This window comes from Cimex lectularius, unplaced genomic scaffold (genome assembly GCF_000648675.2).
Source record: "Cimex lectularius strain Harlan isolate CLEC.00 unplaced genomic scaffold, Clec_2.1 scaffold141, whole genome shotgun sequence".
NCBI lineage: Eukaryota > Metazoa > Arthropoda > Insecta > Hemiptera > Cimicidae > Cimex > Cimex lectularius.
In genome coordinates this window covers 827031-847188 of record NW_019392838.1, presented here as the reverse complement: position 1 = coordinate 847188, position 20158 = coordinate 827031, and the positions used below count along the sequence as shown (strand labels likewise).

At 37.1% G+C, this 20158-nt stretch overlaps 1 protein-coding gene across 1 annotated transcript in view; it reads left to right on the top strand.

Moving 5' to 3' along the window:
* The window catches only part of LOC106671707 (plexin-A1), a 349969-nt gene that overhangs the window by 254686 nt on the left and 75125 nt on the right, over positions 1–20158 (top strand). The window contains exon 3 of the mRNA XM_014402642.2: positions 16662–16844. Within this exon, the coding sequence (XP_014258128.1) occupies positions 16662–16844 (183 nt within the window). The remainder of the gene's footprint in view (positions 1–16661; positions 16845–20158) is intronic.

Genomic DNA, 20158 nt, shown 5'->3' with positions numbered 1-20158 from the left:
ATGCCAAAAAAAGGCTTGTCTTTGAGGAAAGCAATTAAGATTTGTTTTAAGCAGCCGCTAAAGTCCATATTTGTTGTCTTATATATATACGTATTTTCATTGGAATACAAAAGTAGACAATTTTGAGCTGAATCAAAAGGGATCATCAATTCTCCGATGATTGAAATTCAAATACAATGATTGTTAAATTCACTACCCTTTTGGACTTTATCCAAATTCAACTGTGTTAGAACCGTCGGAAAGGTGGATTGTCACTTTAAGTCTTAGTCAACAAGGTGTAAATTTTAGGTCATTATATTTGAAAAAAAAATTATGAAGGAATAAAAAATACATTTGTACGTTTGTCGGGTTCGAATGCAGGGCCGCTGGATTCGAACCTGGGACCTTTACCTTATAGTGATGATCACCGGGTCAACGCCTAAACCGTTGCGGCCACCGACGCCCTTGTTTCATCGTTATCAAAATTTTTGTGATTCTTGACAAAAATCGGAGGTATTTGGAAGGCGAAAATTTTGAGGGAAAAACGTGACCAAATCCAGTATTTTTAAGGGGCGTAGACGCCTTGACAACATCCCATTTGTCTGCAGTGTTGTGAAAGCTCACTAGAAGAGGCTTGTTAACTCGGGCTTTAGTATTAAAAATTTTAATTTCCTCAAAAGAAGACTCGATTCTGGACGTTCACGCAAAAGTTCTTAAACACGGTTTGATGGTCTTTTTAAGGTTTTGAAAGCAGGCTGTGAAAAATTAAATTTTTTTTCTCGTAAAGTTTTCTAGATGTCTTGCACGGAACTTATCATCATCTCCTTCAAGGTTTTAATCTTTTAGCGATTCATTTTAACCTTTCGGAGAACATATTTCTTTTCGTAATTCGTTATCTTCGTTTGCCAAGATTAGGATTTGTTTGAAGCATCCTTTAAACCCCTTAAATAGGAATTTTCCTAGCAATAAAATATTAAGACATTTGTGGCTTGGATCAGATGGGGGCATTTTTTCGCTAATGACCGGTATTCCAGATAGAAAAATTCACAACCCGTCTGGACTTAATCCAAATTCAACTTTATTTCCCCCCCTTGAATAGGTTAATTTCTCATCTTTTAGCCTATGTCAACAAAGTTTAGACTTTGTCATTATAAGTGAGAAAATAAGAATGAAAAAAAAGTGACACATCATACGTGTTATTTTTGTCTCCAGTTAGACTAAGACAGACCACTAAGACCAGCTATTATATGTAGTTTTTATGGTCCCAAAACCCCTGTAAAGTTTCATGAAGATAGATGGAGTAGTTTCAATGTTAGCATTAGTTTCGTGATTTTTTGAAAAAAATCATAAGGCGTTGGAAGGTGAAATATTTACAGGGACAAATTATTTTTTGATTTTCCCCAAAAATTTGCGATCACGGTGTTTTTTGGGGGTGACGAAAGCGAAAATCAATTTTGTTTCTTGATAAAAATATTTTAACTTAATTTTCTACTCCAATAAGGACTAAAAACGCAAGGAAAGAGAAAATATTTAAATTAGTTTCAAATTTGTTTCTTGGCACATAGATAACTATAGATAGGCAATAACTCTCATGCTAAAATTTCCCACCTAACATCGACAAATAAAGTTTCTTTAAAATCGAAGATCCCACTGTGAGTCAACCCTAATCATGTAATCGGTAGTTTTGAAAATTTATTGCCAATTTCACATTGAACATGAAAAGGTCATACCGTGGGATCCGACTGTTCCAAGAGAAAATAGGATACAAATAGATTTTCTAATTTGAGCCAATGCTAAAAATAAAATACAGGCGATAAATTTGAAGAATGTTTTGCCTCTTTGAATTAGGGCATAAAATTACTTGTCTTCAGAGATGAGACAAAGCCATCAGTTTTAAAAAACAGACATAAAATGGCAGATGACATGAAAATAGTCGAGCTACAAAAATAAATCATATTAGAACCGCTTTTGTTGTCGTAAACGTTCTGTTTCTAGATATGATAAAATGAAAACATTTACTGCGACCCCATTTTGAAAGTCTGCAATTATATTTTCCCCCATACTCTTGAATTTAACTAATCCCTACTGATATGGGAGAGTGAAGAAAGACTATAAAAAAAGCCAAAAAATGTATAACAAAAAAATAAAGTAGTTCGTAATCAGATAAACAATATCATTGAATTTTTAGACTTGCCGAGCCTGGAGAACTCTCGCTTAGCAGGTAACCTGAAAGGTCCGTTTGAGCAACCTTCTCCCAACGAGGAGTTTCTCGGCCAGTTCTGCCCTTTTTATAAAAGTTAGGGTCCCGTAACTAGAAAAAAAATCCAGGTCATTTTCCATCTCAGTTTATCAACTCCAGATTGCGCATATGATTGTCCATTGCTCAATGTGAAGTTTATTGTTAGGACTATGCAATCAAGTCCTCATCTCTGGCTGTATGAGGTCTCGTGTTTTCCTGATTAAAAATTACACCTTTCCTGTTAGAGCAGGTTGTTTCTGGGCCATACCAGGAAGAGATGCATTTGGCTTGATTAGATTTCTGCTGATGATGGTGATGGTCTGCCCATGTGGCAGTAGTTCCTAGTGCACATTGCCTGTCGTACTCTTCCAAACACCAAGTATGTACTTTTGTTGGTGAATATTTGGTTCTTGCGTCAAGGGGACAGCCAATGTGGTGACAATCCGGTCAAAAAACGTCTCTACTTCTGACGTGAAAGCAATGAAAAGGAAATGTTTAGGCGCTGAAGCTTATTTATCGGTCATTTTATGAGGAACTCACTTGCTCAGCTTTCACATCTTCGCAAGACGATGTAAGCTAGACCGAAAGATCTCATCGCTTACTTTGAAAACTCTGGCAAGCTCCTGACTTGTTTTACTAGAATCAAGTTTTATAGCTTCTCTCAATTCACCGTCATTCAAGACGGTCTACCGTGGTTCATCTAAAATCCCCTCATTCCCAGAAGTAAACTTTTTGAACCACTTAAATTCACTAATTTCGTGGTCCACTTGACCAATTAATATATTACAATTAATTAAAGTTTTTAGTTGAGATATACTAGCTAGATACGCCGCTGCTCTACCACTTGAGGTATCGTGACCTCGATCCACTCGGACACTAACTTCCCATCTCAACCCCACCTTTCACGATCACGATAGCTCAAGTGGTAGAGCAGCGGCGTATCTAGCCGAAGATCGTGTGTTCGAATCCCGCTCGTGCCATTGACTTTTTTATCTCAACTAAAAACCTTAATTTTTTGAACCACGTTTGGACAGTGGGTTCACTTATTGTTTCATCACAGAATGCAGTACGAATTTACGAGCTGCCTCGGCCGCCTTAGCACCCTGCTTCAATTCATATAATAAGCACGCACAAATTATGGGTTTTGAAGCCATGAGAAAGAAAATAATTTATAATTGACACGGAAATGTTCAAGACACTTTTACTTTGTGAACTGATGCATTATCGTCTTGGTATTATTATGATAAAGTAAACATAATTCCTCCGTATGTAAATAGAAATGTTGATTAACGGCATTAAAACAATAACGAATGAAAAACCGCGGGAAATTTCCTGGTTACCTGGTATTTTGATCTAGTGTGATGAAGTTTGATGATATGGCTTTTTCTCATAACCGTTTTTGTCGTGCGAATCGTTCTGAGTCAGGGTGATAATGGAATAACGATTCTGCCTTTAAGTATAACGGATGACTTTATCGTCCAGCAGGTTGGGACCGGTAATTTTTTGTTTTAATGGGCGCAGATTTTGTTTCGGTATGCGGTCCTGTTGAAACCGTTGTCTCTCTTTTTCAGCGAAAAGAATCAATTTTCAACGCAAATGGGGCAATACGGCACAACAATTTTGATGAGACGGTGAAAGGGAGGGGGCATGCATGTTTCATTTCATCTGGAAAGTTTCACAAATGAAAAATTTAAATCCTTTCCCGGCCCATCTGGGCATGGATGCATGCAGTAGTTAAAATTATTCGATAAGATAACAGTTGATTCAGAATTGACTAGGGAGACTCGTAGACGTCTAATTAAGGATTTTAAGAGCGAACGTTAATTTCAAAACGTAACATCTGAAATTACTGAATCCTACAGAAGGAAGAATACACCCCAGATAAAAATGAAAAGGTAAATTTGTGTCGTACAATAGGCCTTGACGTCCACTTACCCTTGGGTGTCGGGGATGACGGGTAAAACTTGGAGATGTGAAAAACTTTGTAAAGATCGGATCAAAACTGCCCACTCATTGAAATGAATCAGGCTCTTTTCACGGCTCACCGCTCGCGCTCATCAAATTTATCTTTCACAAAATTCCTTGCGTGAACGTTGGCAGGTTTTTTAACTTTCGGTGTGCCATCGCCTGAGCCCGTTGTAAAGTCTGATTGTCTAAATTACAGGGTTGTTATATGAAAGAAATGACCGAATTGTTCAACCTTTTTTTTCTATTGTTCCCTGATGATTTAGTATCGGAGTCGAGGGAATATCAGAGCTACCGCTCTCTTTTTCAGAGCAGTTTATCGTTCGGTCAGTTAACTCTTTTGATCAGCTCGCGAGAGGAGCCCCATCGCTAATTTGCTGCCAGCCTAATTCGGCGATTTTACTCGTGAGAGGAACTGCGTGACGCCTGCATTGAATTTGTGAAACACGACATTGCGTCTATTCACCAGAGCTGGACGTTTTTCCTTCAACGTCGACCCAACTCTACGAGCAGCCAGCTGCTATCTAAGTAAAGCGGCTAGAGGGTCAACTGGGGTGAAGTCACCTGTCAAGTTACTGGAGTGGTAAAGAAAAAAAATTCAACATTGAGTGGCGATCGCTGAAGATTTGTTATTGGACTGGAGGGGGATCTCTTTTTCAAAGCTCTTTGGATCATCTTTCGAACCCCCGTCATTAGTCAGAATAAAGTAAAATAATTCCAGTCGTACAGGAGGGGCTTAACGCCTAACAACTACCCATTGGGTGTCACGGACGACGTTCTTCATGCCATTTTCAATTAAAAATCATGGCTGGGCCGGGATTCGAACCCAGACCACTAGCGTGTCAAATGCGAGTCGGACACCCCAATCATTTGGACACCGCGGTCCCCATCACCAGTCATGATAAGTAAGTACTTTACGTACTTTTTCCTTGAAATTATTGTAAAATAAAATTCCATGGGCTGTACGGGAATTCGAACGCAGGACCGTTAGCTATCCCCCTGCTTCATTTCCTTTTTATTTATCGTTCATGTATACCATTACAGTCTAGAATTTTGTTCATTGAGACAATATAGAAGATGCGACCGAAAATTCGTTTTTTTGCCGTTTCACACAAACTTAACCATAACTCGGCCGAGCAAATAAAGATGAAATTGAGTTTGTGTGAAAATTTAATTATCAGTTTGCCTTTGCTATGAAAATGCAGATAGAAAACATTGCTATTATGAAAATCCGTTTATGCTACGAAAACGTATATAAATGTACATATTTGCGAATGAAAATACGTAGAAAATAGTAATTGATATTAAATAACAATATTGAGAAACATAAAATACGCCTTTCAACAACCGAAACGGCCAATATAAAAAGGTTCAAATCTTTGCACTAACATGTGGCATGAGCCTTTAAGGGCGTGTACAATTTTTTCCACATCACCCGCTTCCTCTCCGACGCCATAAAACGGGCATAAATCACCTTCCGTTGATCCCCAACGATTGAATGTTGATTGGTCTTTTCAACAGAAGACCGTCCGTAGTGAATCCTTAAAGCGGGCGGCACGTCTGGAATGGACAATAAGACAATTACAAAACGAAAGGGAAAAAAACAATTAATAAGTAATGAAGACTCGATTTTAGGAACTGTCAAATTGCAGACATGAATATCCATCCCGCAATTTACCCTGGCTCTTGTTTAATAAATACACTGCACCAATGAATCAACAATCATTCGTGTTCCTTCTTATTGTGTTGTAGGGGTAAGGATTTATTAATTTTTTTTTATAATAGCCTGGAGCGATGCTTAGAAAGGAGAAGTCACCTGATCAAAGACAAAGATCAAAAAATCTGAAGGAAGTGAAAATAGCCTGCTGAATCACATCGCCCATTTGGTGAGGAAGGCATTCGCCGGTTTCGCGAAGAAATTCTTCAAAAAAAAAAAAAAAGAAAAAAGCAGGAACTTCAATCCGCAAAACCATTCCGCGGCTCTCCTGCTCTTTTCACCTCTCACAGCACTTATGTCATCGCAGCTCCATGTCATAAGAAACCAGCCACTAGGACTCAGCGTGAGGGATTAAGGGGTAAGGAGGTCTCAAGACCATTGTTGATTAAGGTGACGTGGCGGATTTTTGGTATGTGGGCGTGTAGAGGGCTCGAGGAGTAGGAGGTGTATGGATCGAGAGGTTGGCGTGAAACTTTTGGAATAAGTAAAGGCTCAGTTCGTTGACAAAAGGACTGTTATGGTCGTTGTGAATAATGAGGTTAGGAGCTTTGTCGATTTATCTGAGGACGTTTGATTGGTAGGATTGGATGCACTGGATGTTAGATAGCTTGGCGGAACTCCACAGTTCCCCACCGTATGTCCAAATTGTCTAAGGTTAGTTTAGTTTTGTTCGGTCCTAGAAGTCTTCGTAGTCGTCCAAGAATTCTGTTTGGTTGTATCTATCTTGTGTGTGGATTTAACGTCAGTTTGGTGCCTAGTTATGGTCCTAAGTAATGTGCATGGTAATCGTTATCTTTTTGTTGTTGATGTACAGTGGTCGAACTTTTTTTTTTCATTGTAACACTGAGTACATTTTTAATCCTTCAATCTTTTCCTCCATATTTTGCACCAGTTTTCGGTAACGCTTTTGTCCAGTTTTTTCAAGCCTTTTTTCTTGCGCCAATTTTAGTACACTCTCCGGTTAGGTTGGTTGCGTTCCTGACCCTTTTTTGTCTAGTTGACCTGTTCGTTTCCTTAGTCGCAGTAAAGTCTTGTATAAGGTTAGTTGACGGTTAAGACGGATTTTGGTCCTGGACATCGTACTTGTCAAAGTCTTCTGTTAAGTTGTCTCTTAAGTCTTGTGTGGTGATTCCAAGTTCAGTATGTGAGTGTAGGTACGTCAGCAGAATATATGATATAAAGGATGGGAGGAAGAATGTTCCCTATTAGTGTACAAGTTGGTCAGTAGTATAGCGACATCTATATAGCGCTCGAACGTAAAACATCTGTGAATGTGTTTATACCTCAGCCTTGAATTCAAGCTAGGTTTATTTTCTCATGTGTAGTGACAGAACGTTTACAAACAAAACGTTTTGATGGCAACAATATAAACTTCTTTTCCTATATCAATATTTTCAGTTTGCTTCTTGTCTCGTACAATCAACAAAAATTACTAGTTAGTGCTGTTTATTATACATGGTAATGCAATAAAACGTAAATTTATCGATTAAAACGGTCTAGCGGTTTTCGTCAGAGGTTAGTTAAATACCTCGTGGTCGGCTTTTGGTTTAAGGCGTAGAACATTAATCTGAAAGTTTCACCGTGGTTCAACTGGTCTTTTAGACCCGCAGCCTTCTCGACGACACCTCGGTTTCCGTATTGGGATAGCGACAGTGAACATCCTTCGACTGGAGACAGGGGAGGCAGCCCTTTGTTTGGATATTCAACTCTATTGCATTATTAATTTAGCTTTTAAATTACATTAACGTTAATTACATTTATCTTTCTCATTCAGTCTTTGTCTCTTTTCCAAGTTATTTATTTCTCTCTATCTCTCATTATTTATTTGCATATCTCTCACTAAGCCACACTATTTCTCATTTTTTATTTATCTCTCACTTAGTTACTTTATCTCCTTCTATTCCTCGCATTATTTCTCTCTCTCTCTCTCTCTCTCTCTAATCTCTCTCTCTCTCTCTCCCGCATTATTGAGCACTCTTGCTTCTTCTTTTTCAGCCATTTATTTATCTTTCTCATTCAGTCTCTGTCTCTTTTCCAAGTTATTTATTTCTCTCTATCTCTCATTATTGATTTACATATCTCTCACCAAGCCACACTATTTCTCACTTAGTTTCTTTATCTCCTTCTATCCGTCGCATTATTTCTCTCTCTCTCTCTCTCTCTCTCTCTCTCTCTTTNCACACACACACACACACACACACACACACACTCTCTCACTCACTCACTCACTCACTCACTCACTCACTGACTCACTTCTTCCCTTCCTCCCTCAGTCACACTATTTCTCATTATTTGTTTATCTCTCACTTAGTCACTCTATCTCCTTCCTTCTCTCGCATTATTTCTCCCTCTCTCCCTCGCATTATTATTTAGCTCTTTTGCTTCTTTTCTTTTTAGTTGTTTATTTATGTTTCTCACTCAGTCTTTGACCCTTTAACTCGTTGTTTCTTTACCTCCCTCACCCAATCTATCTCTCCTCTCACTCACTCACTATTTCTCATTATCTATTTTTCTTTGACTTCACCAGAGGTCGTCACTCTCTTCTTTCTTTCACATTATTTATTTCTCTCTCTCTCGTTATTTAGCTCTCTTGCTTCTTCTCTCTCCTTATTTATTTGTCTCTCTCACTCAGTCTCTATCTCTCAATATTTATTTATCTTTCTTGCCTCTTATTTCTTCTCTCTCTACTCTCTTTCTCTTATTTGCCTCCCTCTTTCTTTCCTGGCCCCTCTTCCCTCTTTCTGTATGTATTTTTCTCTCTGTTTTTACTCTCTTGTCTCTTATCACAAAACCTTCGATGCTTACATTCATTGATAAATATGTTATTAGTTTCCACACATCTGTGTTTTTGGTGTTACATACTGATTGATAAGAGTTGGAATATTCCTGAATTATTGGTCTGTTTTCTATGAGTTTCCTTTCTTTTACAACTGGCTAATTATGAAACATTTATTTTTATCCTGGTTAAAGTAAGGTGGATTGACCCTCGAGGGTCGTAGTGCTTTGGAAAGGAATGCGAAAATAATCTATAATTCGTGTAAAGGCAATGACGAAGGGTGCACGCAACTCCCATTGCACACCCGCCCACGCGCTAACACTCTCCCTTCACAATTTTCCCCCAAATGTTCCCACTCGTGGAAAACTAAACGCACCCACAATCACACGTTTCCGGGTTTCATTTATTGAACTAATAATGAAAACCAAGACGGTTACAATTCTCTACGACCAATTGTAAGTTAATGAGAGTTAAGTGATAAGTTGTAAGGGATTGAAATTCGTTTCGTTTTCACCATTCCGATACACGGATATATTTTGAATTACAAAAAAAATCACCTAACGACACAATAACGATGGAAACCTATAAAACCTATTTCATTCCGATAATAACCCTAATTAAATCTTTTATCCTGGAACGGTAAAACCTTTATCAATTTAAAAAGAAAATTTCTACGTTTTTTATTAGAGAACGATCATTATTAATTAACGGTAATGTTAATAATATTTACTTACTTTTTACGATAATTTAACAAACTTTTTCTTATGAAATCCATCTTAGAAACATTAAAAGTACATTCTTAGGCGGACCCTAGAGCTACAATATCATTGCCCAATAATTTTATTGTGCAATAGTATGGAGTGACATCTTGATCTTCCTCGATTGGAAGTCTTTCTGGGGCTCATGGCGGTAATTAGTTCTTAAAGAATTCAATAGTTTCTTCACCTCATTTTTCCTTGCTTTTAGATAACTATGTTTCGTAGTAGGTGATACTTTTTTATCACGATGATGATAACCTTGCTCTTGACGTTCCACGGAGCCGGCAATTTCCTATATAGATGTATGCAATCGACCATCTCTTTAGGTTTGTCTTAGGTTGTCTTCTCCACCATTTTGAAGATGCGAACGAGCAAGAAATCCTCGTCCTTCGAACGCACGAGATAGACTATAAAATATTGAGCAATAGTAACCCTACACTGTACAATGAGAAAAATATGGTGCAATAAAAATTAAACTCGCTCAAACTTTTGATCAATCATTGAGCAAATCTAGCAAAAAAAAAGATCGTCTAGGGCCTTACAAGGCAGCTTTTTATTTAGCATACCTCATTGTGAAATTGGATTGTCATGTCTAGCTGTTATTTCAGAGATTTATCGTAAATTAATTAAGAATTATTTTTTTCTCAGAAAATAATTAGCAAAAGCTGTTTTAATAATTGAATTTTTTCAAAAATACGCCTCATTCTCACGCCCCTCTTTTGGAAAAATGGGCATTTTTTCGCGCTCGCCTGGCAAAAATGCTTTCATTTTGTTGCGACTTAACAAGGAAAAAGTCGAGGCGCAAAAAAATCTCTCCGGAATTGATTTGAATTATAAACGGTCGGCGGAGGCGTGGCGTGGAACGCCCAGAACGAGATTTCCCGAAGACGTGGGAGCCGAAGATCGAGTATTGGGGATAGGCTTCCCAGGATTATCCGACCCATTCGATACAAGGGGCGAGGAAGAAAAATGATATATGCCCTGGTGCGTTGAAATGCTTGGGCACTTTGCTTTAGAATTAAACTTTACAGCGTCAGACTCTATAGACCAAGTCGTCGTGGGTTTGAATCCCACCTTCGCTCCTGGAGTTGTCATCCTGTTCCCTCCCTCAAAATATTGCTCATACATAGTACATAATCTGGTTAATGCGAAAAACATAAAGGAAAAAATCACAATTTTTTATAATTCAATATTTCTAGTTATGAGGCGTAAGTCTCTCGGTTCATAGAACCCAGCGGTCGAAGGTTCGATTCCCACCCTCGCTCCTGGAATTTTTCACCCTGACCTCTCTCTTCAAAATACTGTTCATTCATTATATATACTGTTCATTCAACATATTCTCATATTTAATCTTTTTACAAACGATAATGTAAACATATTTTGCTTTGGTAATTAACTGTGGATAATAAAATGTGATTTAGTTTTTTTTTTCTTATTGTTGGTAAAATAAACTGACAACAATTAATGATTAAATGCAAAAGTTAACATACACTTCGAACCCAAGAAGTGGATTTTTAACCTAGAAATTTAAGGAAAGAAAAAGACCCTGTGCATTTTTCAATCTTTACTTTAGTACTTGGCATGCACCAAAACTGAGGGATTTTTTTAAGCTCCAAATTAACCTCTTTATGTGATTAATATCTGTAGTATTAATATTTCGGTACTTTGCCTAATAATTTAACTTTACAGAGTGCGTTCGATTCCCAACATCGCCTCTAAAATTTCTGACCCTGACATCCTTAAAAATTGCAAAAAATACATACTCTGATAATTTTTCTTATGCATGCACCAAAACAAAGACAGTGATTTTTTTAAGCTTGAAAGTCATACAAACCCTCAGCGTGCCGGTGTTTAACAAAAAAGTCCATTTGTAAGTATGTCGGGTTCGAATGCAGGGCCGCTGGATTCGAACCCGGGACCTTCACCTTACAGTGATAAGCGCCGTGTCAACACCTAAACCGTTCCGGCCACCGACGCCCCCCCCCCGTAATATTATAATTGCATATTAAAAACCAAGGAGACTTTGCGAGAAAGTCGATGAAACTATTTCTAATGATTTACCCGATTAGAAAATCTAATTACANGTTTATTCTTATAGAATATTCAATTATTTAATTGAATAAAAATAAAAACACTTCCTTACTTTTCTTGTCTTTATCCTCCTTCCTGCCGATGAATACCGTAAGACCTGTGACAGGAAAATACAAATTCCTCCTAATCCACTGGCAAAGTTTTATTTTTATAGTGACGTCAGGTTTAGGGTATAATAACCTCTTTAAAGGCGACTCATGAATGATGTACATAAATTGTGGGAGAGGTTTGAAAAGTAAAATGACTAAGCGATGCGGTTGTACGTGGAATAAAATGGGGACCTGCCGCTCCCGGAGGTTGAATTAAACGATTCCGCGACTTTTGGCATAGATTACATCTCAGATGAGGAGATTTGGCCAAAGAGAAATCCTCGAAAACACAGCCGATTTGACTGAAAATCGAACGCGGTTCGACATTGTACCAAGTGTAGGTTTAAACGGCGTTGGCCGAGACCGATGACCTTTATATCATCCTCAAGTATGGGCTCTTGTGGGGAGAAAGTTGAAATTCATCTCTAACAAACGCAATTCGCCCAATTAGTCAGTAGTGCGGCATTAAGAAATAATTAAACGATTCTTTTTTGGCACTTCTTTTCTAATAGTTGGTTTCATATTTTCCTGAAATTAGATTTAAAAATAAAATAACAGAAATTTTTTGATTACTAGATGAAACTTAAGTAAAAACGTTTGACCTTTTTACAATTCTTTTCTAGAGTTTCAGTGCACATTTTATATTTCATCAACCTTTTCTTTTTTTTATATAAACATAAGTTAAAAAAAAATTGATAAACTCAGTAGTGCGTCTATGATATATAATTGAACGATTCTTTTCTTGCACTTCACTTCTAATATTTGTTTTAATATTTTGGGGAGGATTGATTAAAAAATATCGTAACAGAAAATTTTTGAAAATTGGGTGAAATTTAAGTAAAAACATTGACTTTCTATAATTCTTTTCTAGAGTTCAGTGCACACTTTATATTTCATCAACCTCTTCTTTTTGTAAATGTATATAAACAAAAAATTAAAAAAAAATTAAAGTCAGTAGTGCGTCTGTTATAAATAATTAAACGATTATTTTTTGGGCTTCTTTTCTAATAGTTCGTTTAATATTTTGGTGAAGTTTGAGTAAAAAATATCGGAAATTTTGAATACTGCGTGAAATTTACGTAAAAGACATTTACTTTCTACAATTTTTCCTAGAATTTGAGTGTACATTTCTTTTTTTATAAACGAAAGTTAAAAAAGGTTAAAGTCAGTTATGCGTCTATGATAAATAAAGGATTATTTTGTGCACTTCACTTCTAATTGTTGTTTTAATATTTTGGTGAAATTGGATTTAGAAATGTAGAAACAGAAAATGTTTCTAAACTAGGTGCAATTTACGTAAAAATGTTTGACTGTACAATTCATTTCTAGACTTTCAGTGCACTCCAGCTAACTGTGAACAACTAGGCAAACTGGTGAAGTTTGATTAAAAAAGATCGGAAATTTTGAATACTGCTTGAAATTTACTTAAAAACATTGGCTTTCTACAATTTTTCTAGAGTTTCAGTGCACATCTTATATGTCGTCAATCTCTTCATTTTTTTTTTTATAAGCAAAAGGAAAGTTTTAATACTTTGGTGAAGTTTCATTTAGAAATGTCGGACGAGAAAAGTTTTGACAACTTTGTGAAATTTAGACAAAAAATTTTGACTTTCAACAATTTTTTCATAGTTTCAGTATACTTGCGCCTTTTATTTTTCATAAATCGCTTCATTTTTTATAGACAAAAGTAAAAAATTGAATATAAATAAATTCAAAATAATTTATTACATTTATTAAACAGGAGAGAAGGAAGATAAGTAAACCTAAATAATCAAAAACCGACCTCTTCAGGAAAACACCTTGTGACGTCATTCAAAACTTACTCAGCAGGGGGGTATTAGTCTTTAATGTATTATTTAATTTAATATGTATATTTACCTGTCTATTCTTATATATAAATACGTCATTATCTTTTTAAATTTGTGATCTTATGTAGTATACACATTTGTGTTATTTATTGTGTCAAAAATGAACTGTAAATCGATTTGTTGCGGCCTTACTTGACTGTATTAATTATTCTAGTTAGTGTCACGATCGGGATTCGAACCCACGACCTTCGGCTCAATACGCCGCTGCTGTAACCACTGGTCACGATAACTCAAGTGGTTAGAGCAGCGGCATATTGAGCCGAAAGTCGTGGGTTCGAATACGGCTCGTGAAACTTGTACATTTCAACCAAGACCTTAGACAAAAAGAAAGTTAATTCTAAAAAGTATTCGTCTCAAAAGCGGTTTGTCTTCCTGAAATATCTTTTAAAGGGTTTTCCTAAAATATAACCAATTATTTATATCAAAACGACCAAGAAAATATAAGTATATTTTTAAGATATTTTTTTAAAATTGTGATGGTATGGTCTTCTATTAAAGTAATATAGGTCCCTTTTTGTTTAACCGTTTCGCTAAAAAGTGGATTGTTTTGGGAATAGGAAGGAATATAAACTGGATGTTATAAAAAAAAACCTTGCCAAGTTTTGCAGGCCACTAAAGCAACCCAATTGGACAGGAGGGTAGTAAATCGTCATGTGCTAAACACCAGTTTAAGATAATAAAAGAAAGAATTGCTCATCTCTTTGAATGAGTGTGCGTGGTTGCAATTTGCATTTCATTTTTATTTATAACCCTATGCGGGGCTTATAGCTTATTATTTTGTACTGGGTTTCACCAGTCTGGCAATACCCAGACTAAACTGATGATTATTGTCCGAAAAAATGTTTGTGTGGGGGAAAGAAGCTATTTGAGAGAAATTTCTGAAATGAGGAAAGTTAGAAGCGGAGCCGAAATAAATCATGAATCAAAAGGACAATCAATCCAGGATGAAACAAAGTTTTATCATCTGGCTTAAAGCTCCTTGGTAGCCTTGACAGAAGATAATATCACAATTATTTACTTGCTATATCTCGTCGTAAACTTCGGTAATTGAGAGTGATAATGAGAGTGAAGGGTGTACCAAGAGAGGGAAAGGGTATATTTTATAAGTGGATGTTATATTATTCCGTAATAACCTTTTCCCCTTCCTTTTCACTTTTAATGAAACAAAAAGTGCAAGAACCGTATTTTTCTCTCTTTTAAAATATGTCTTTTTTATTGCGTACTGAAGTACCCGTTCAGCTTTTTCTCACACCTTTTATTTATATAATTGACTGCGCGTGAATGCATCTGCCAGGATTTCAGCTTCTTTCAAGCATGTAGCGCGACTATAAGGTACGATTATAATAAAGTTTTCCCCCAATTTTTTTACGAGCTCTTCTTTATTATACCAAATTGAACGTATAAAGTACCTCCAGGAACCATGGGGAAATTGCTTTTGTAATTACCAAGTATAAACCGTAACCGTTGTTTAGAAAAGGGTTATATCGATGCGTCGACTGGGTGGGTGGGTCTTCTCTAGGTGAAACGACAGATTTATTGGATTTTCTAGGAAAGCCCTTAAAGGATTAAATAAAGTTCCTGATTAACATTCGGTTTTTCCGAGGGAAGATTAACAACTAGGCTAACCTATTGGTGCGTTTTTGTCCTTAACCCATACCCGACATGGGCAGTTGAAAATTGTCCTATCGCCGCGATCCCATCGGCCTTGCATCGGCTCATTATTGCCTGGTAAATATCCTATGTGGAAGCATTGATCAACCGTTAACAGCCTTTATGCATTGCGATTATCCTTCCAACGTTTCATAATGATTTCAAACCAACGCCATACCATTCGGTAATTCATTTTTAATTGTAAACTGTGTAAAATGACAATACGGTCAACAAATAATGGATTAAAAAAAAGTTGAAAAAGACGCTTAAGCAAGGTCAAGTTTTCATTAAAACAAGCTTAGTTCATCTGCCAGTTTACCTGAATCCTCATGGAAAGCATAAAACGACGATTAACCAAACCGAGCGTCTGCAGCCGCGGTTTTCCCATCCTGTTCTGTCAATTCTACGTAGAAGAATCGCCAGAAAATTCCGGCACGGTGAATTAAACATGATTTTCCCTTTTGGTACCTGCTTCAACTTTGCAGGGGTGAAAAATGAAAAGCAGCCCGAAATAAATAACATATACATCACCTCAAACAGAAGTCTGGTCACAAGGGGTTGAACCGACTCCATTGTCGCTAGTGATTTACTTTTACTTTCCAGACGTCTCATACTCATCCCAGGGTACTCGATAATCATCCCAGCGAAGTTTAACCAATTCCATTCTCGCTAATAAATTACTTTTATTCCCAGACCTCACACACTCTTATTCCCTCACAAACACCCTACAAACAATCAGTTGACAGGTGATGTCCCACAAATCTGCGCGTTTCACCAGATAAAGTTGGTTAAGCGAACAGACATGCCTGGCAAGGAAAACTAGGCGATCAATTGCGTGATTATGGTACAGGACTTAATGAAATAGCAATTTATTCCTTACTTCGCTTTATCGTCAACCGCTACTATAGGACCTCATGGAATTCAATTCCCTTGGATTTTATTAGTTCTTGGTATTCAAATAGAAATCGTGATGTGCATTATATAATTAACAAACTAAACCTTGTAGTTTAATCATGATTCAGAATAGCTGCGTTTAACGTGTTCTCACTTATAAATTATCTTTTATTCCTACTGTTTTTTTGTTTGTTTGGTTTAATATTATACACCCAGTTTCATAGTGTACGTTATTTTTACGTTTATTAGAAGAGCAGATTGATGGCGGGTCGGTCTTTTTCTACCATTGTTATTACAATTGTTGTGTTAATACGTCTTCATAAAATATCCCATATTTTACGAATGAACGAATTATTGGCTTCTCGAGTCGTTTTTTACTGTTTTATCCTTTGGTTTTCGAGTCGAGGGGCTGGTAGAATCTCCAGCATCTCGCTGAATTTAAGTGCAGTTAACGACTCTGAGGGTCACGAGAGCGCTTGCAAGGTGGCATACTAACGATCTGATTCCAAGTTGGCGGCCTCTTCGCCCAACTCGAATAACTCAACGTTTTAACTTAAAACCTCTCGGGAAGGGTTTTTTCCTTTTAGAAAATCACGTTTATCTCTTCTCTTATACTTTGTTGTTGTTTTTTACAGAAACTTCAGACGATAGGAGAGGACTTCTGCGGTCTCGATGTGAACACTCCGCTGGGAGGAGAGACCCCGATGACTGCTGTGCCCGTCCTCCTGGTCAACCAGCATCTCACAGCCGTAGCGGCCACTTCGACCGGTGACTTCACAGTCGTTTTCCTAGGCACCAGCGACGGCCGACTCAAAAAGGTTAGTGTTCGTCACATTCTTAAACTGTATCTACATTTATGTATTAGGAAGTCTAAGGTTTAATTGTTTTCTTCTTCCCCCTACTTAAATAGAGTCTCCTATTAAGGATAATTCGGGAATAAGAGGCTTTGTTGAAGGTAATCGGAAATAGAAAGGAAATGTTGGATACCCGTTTGTAGTAGATAGACGCGTAAGAACGCCTAACACGGCACATAGTTTTCTCCCTTATGACTTGTGCTCTTTTCTTTCAAAAAAAATAACTGACCCGCCTGGTGAAACATTTTCTTTTTTGTTCCGGTCTGCTGATCGGTTTTTCATGGCGACCAATTTTTCTACCTTTTTACTAAACACAACTTGTTTTTACATAGTTACAGCGGTTTGTCTTCCGGCCTTGTTTAAATGGAGGTGATTTATAATGAAAACAGAAGGATTTGTCTGCTTAACGTTTCTGTATTTCGAAGTGATGATTTTTCTCTTAGAAAATAATCTGAAATGCGGTGGTGCATTGAACATGTTAGAATTTTAACGGGACCAAATGAAACATTATTTGGATGGGACGATATGAGAGAGATAGAGGGGGGAGAGCCAAAGAGAATAGAGACAAAAAGTAAAAATGCATGAGTGAGTGGAAGAGTGAGGAAGTGAGAGAAAGGGTGAATGAGAGACGGAGGTAGAGATAGTGAGTGAATGAGTGAAAGAAAGAGTGAGGGAGCGAATGAGAGTAGTGAGTGAATTATAGATTGATAAAGTGAGTAAGGGAGGGAGTTAAGATTGGATGAATGAGTGAGTGAGTTTGAGATAGAGAGAGAGAGAGCGAAATAGTGATAGTCTATGAGTGGGGAGAGTGAGAGAAAGGGTGAGTGATATATTGAGTAAGTGGCTGAGATAAGGATTGAGTGAGTATGAGAGAAAGGGGGAGAGATTTATTAAGTGAATGAGTGATTGTGGGTGTGTGTGGGTGAATGAGTGAGTGCGAGGGAGACAGTGGAAAACAGGGAGATCGAGAGAGAATGAGTGAGAGAAAGGGTGAGTAAGAGAGTGAATGTGAGGGAGATATTGAGTAAGTGGGTGAAATAAAGATTGAGTGAATATAAGATAGAGGGTGACAAGGAGGGAGAATTTGATTGAGTGAATGTGAGAGAGAGATAGAGTGCGTGTGTGACTCATTTTTTTTTATAAAGTGTGCTGAACGACCGTCTGTAATCCGAATTTTTCAGTAATCAATGATTAGTTTTGGGGAACGCGGTAGCCGAGTGGTTAGCGTGAGAGACTCTCGGCTCATCGACGCCGCGGTCGTGGGTTCGATTCCCACCGTCGCCTCTGGCCCTTTTTTCACGATAACCCCCCCCCCAAATATAAACACACATACAAGAATTCGTCACCATGGTTAATATGCATAGATAAGGCAAAAAAATGTAAGTTCGGATTACTAAGACAGCACTGTAATCGTTATAAAATAATCGTAATTATTCAGATATCGTAAGATGCGGTCGGGTCTCACGATATCTGAATAACTATCGATTAACGGTTACTAATCTCTACACAATAATCGTAATAATACTTCATTCTATCATCCAAGAAACTTGGAATTTCATTTAGAAATGTTATTTCCCCCAAACTTCAACTTTGCATTGCCACTTAGAGACTGCTACTTCTCTACCCTATTTCAACTCCCCCCCCCAAAAAAAAATGCATACCTCTTGCATATATGAAAATAACAGAACGACAATGGAGGTACTTTGAATGTTTTTTTAGCATAATTTTATAATTTTGCAAACGAAATTATTAAATAAAATTCCATCTGAGAAAAGAATCTGAGTGAATAGTGGATTTTTTATGGTCAAAATTATTTTGATACACTTTTTTTTAGTGGTAATTCCTTCTTCACTTTCTCCCCCTTTAACATGTTACAAGTCGGTGTTATTTTTCACATCGCACTTATCATTCCATCCTTTTTTTTCAGTAGAAATTTTTATGATGGATTAAACCTTCGCTGGAGATTCCAGAGGGTAAACTTAAATTGTCAGAATGAATTAAATTTCCGAAAGGGAGGGAATTACTCACTGCTAGGCCGGTGCTGGTTTTGCGGTTTACCCTTTTGGCCCAATGATATATTTAGGGTTCCTCCGGTTCTCGGAAGCAAACAGAGATCGGTAAGGCTCCAGCAGCTTGAGTTACCCTTGGCCGTTGAAATTTCTATTTATTTTATTTGTCAAATTGTGAGAGATTTTTTTAGTTTTGAAGAGGTTTTTGGTGGTTAAATAGAGAAAGAGTGTTAGAAGGAAAAAACACTATTTACAAGTTTTGCCATATGTACAGGGTGCCCCGAGAACAGTCGTCAATACGTCAGGAAGATATCCTACATCCCAAATTGAATAAAAAGGTCCCTATTGTACTAGGTTCAATTTTCAATTGAATTAAAAAATAATTCACTCTAAATAATATTCGAGATTTTTCTCTTTGCAGGTTGCTTCAACCTTTCACAAACTTTTTCCATACTAATTTAACTAATTAATTAAATAATTTAAATTTTTCCCTTGTTTTTCGTGTGTTCTATTTCGTACTACAGAGTTTCTCCTTTGATCAAAATATTTGTTTCGTATCAATAATAACCGGAACAAATTTGAAGAATGGAATTGACGAATGGAACAATTTCACAGCGGCAATGACGAGATTTATTGCTTTGTTATGGTAGGTAGCCACACAGTTTCTACGGACGAGTAGTGCTGTTTTCCCTCCCGTCATAGTTGCGTTTAGTTAATCGAATTGGGAAGTGGGCTTTACCGGATTGACCGTTTCGACCCGAGGGAAGCAGGTCGTTGTAAAGAATTCCCTTCCACTCCAACAAACTACATACCATCTTTGAGTGAAGTACTAACTTAGAAGTGGTCATTTGATGTTGATGTTCCTGCCCTGAGCGTGTATTGTTGCAAGGAATTCGACCCTATTCGGGCCATTAAAAAATAGGATCTCTCGCCTGTGATTTCGATGAAGTTCACAAACATCGATTTTTTCCTTAAATGTTTAGACAGCTAATATATTAATATTTATTCAAAAAGGAACATCTGCATTACGTCAAGCATCTTTGCGTCTTTTCGCATGTGCTCTATAGGTGCCATGTATATGTATTGCTTTCTTCTTTCCCTCATTAATTTGAAATTAACCCCGGTACGCCACGAGAAAATTAATTAAAATTTAAAATTATGTAAAGTAAACCATAAAAACAAATGATTATCGTTTCAATTTGACTATTATTTAATACATACATAAATTATAACAACACCTGAAGATGAATTACAATTAAAACTAAAAAT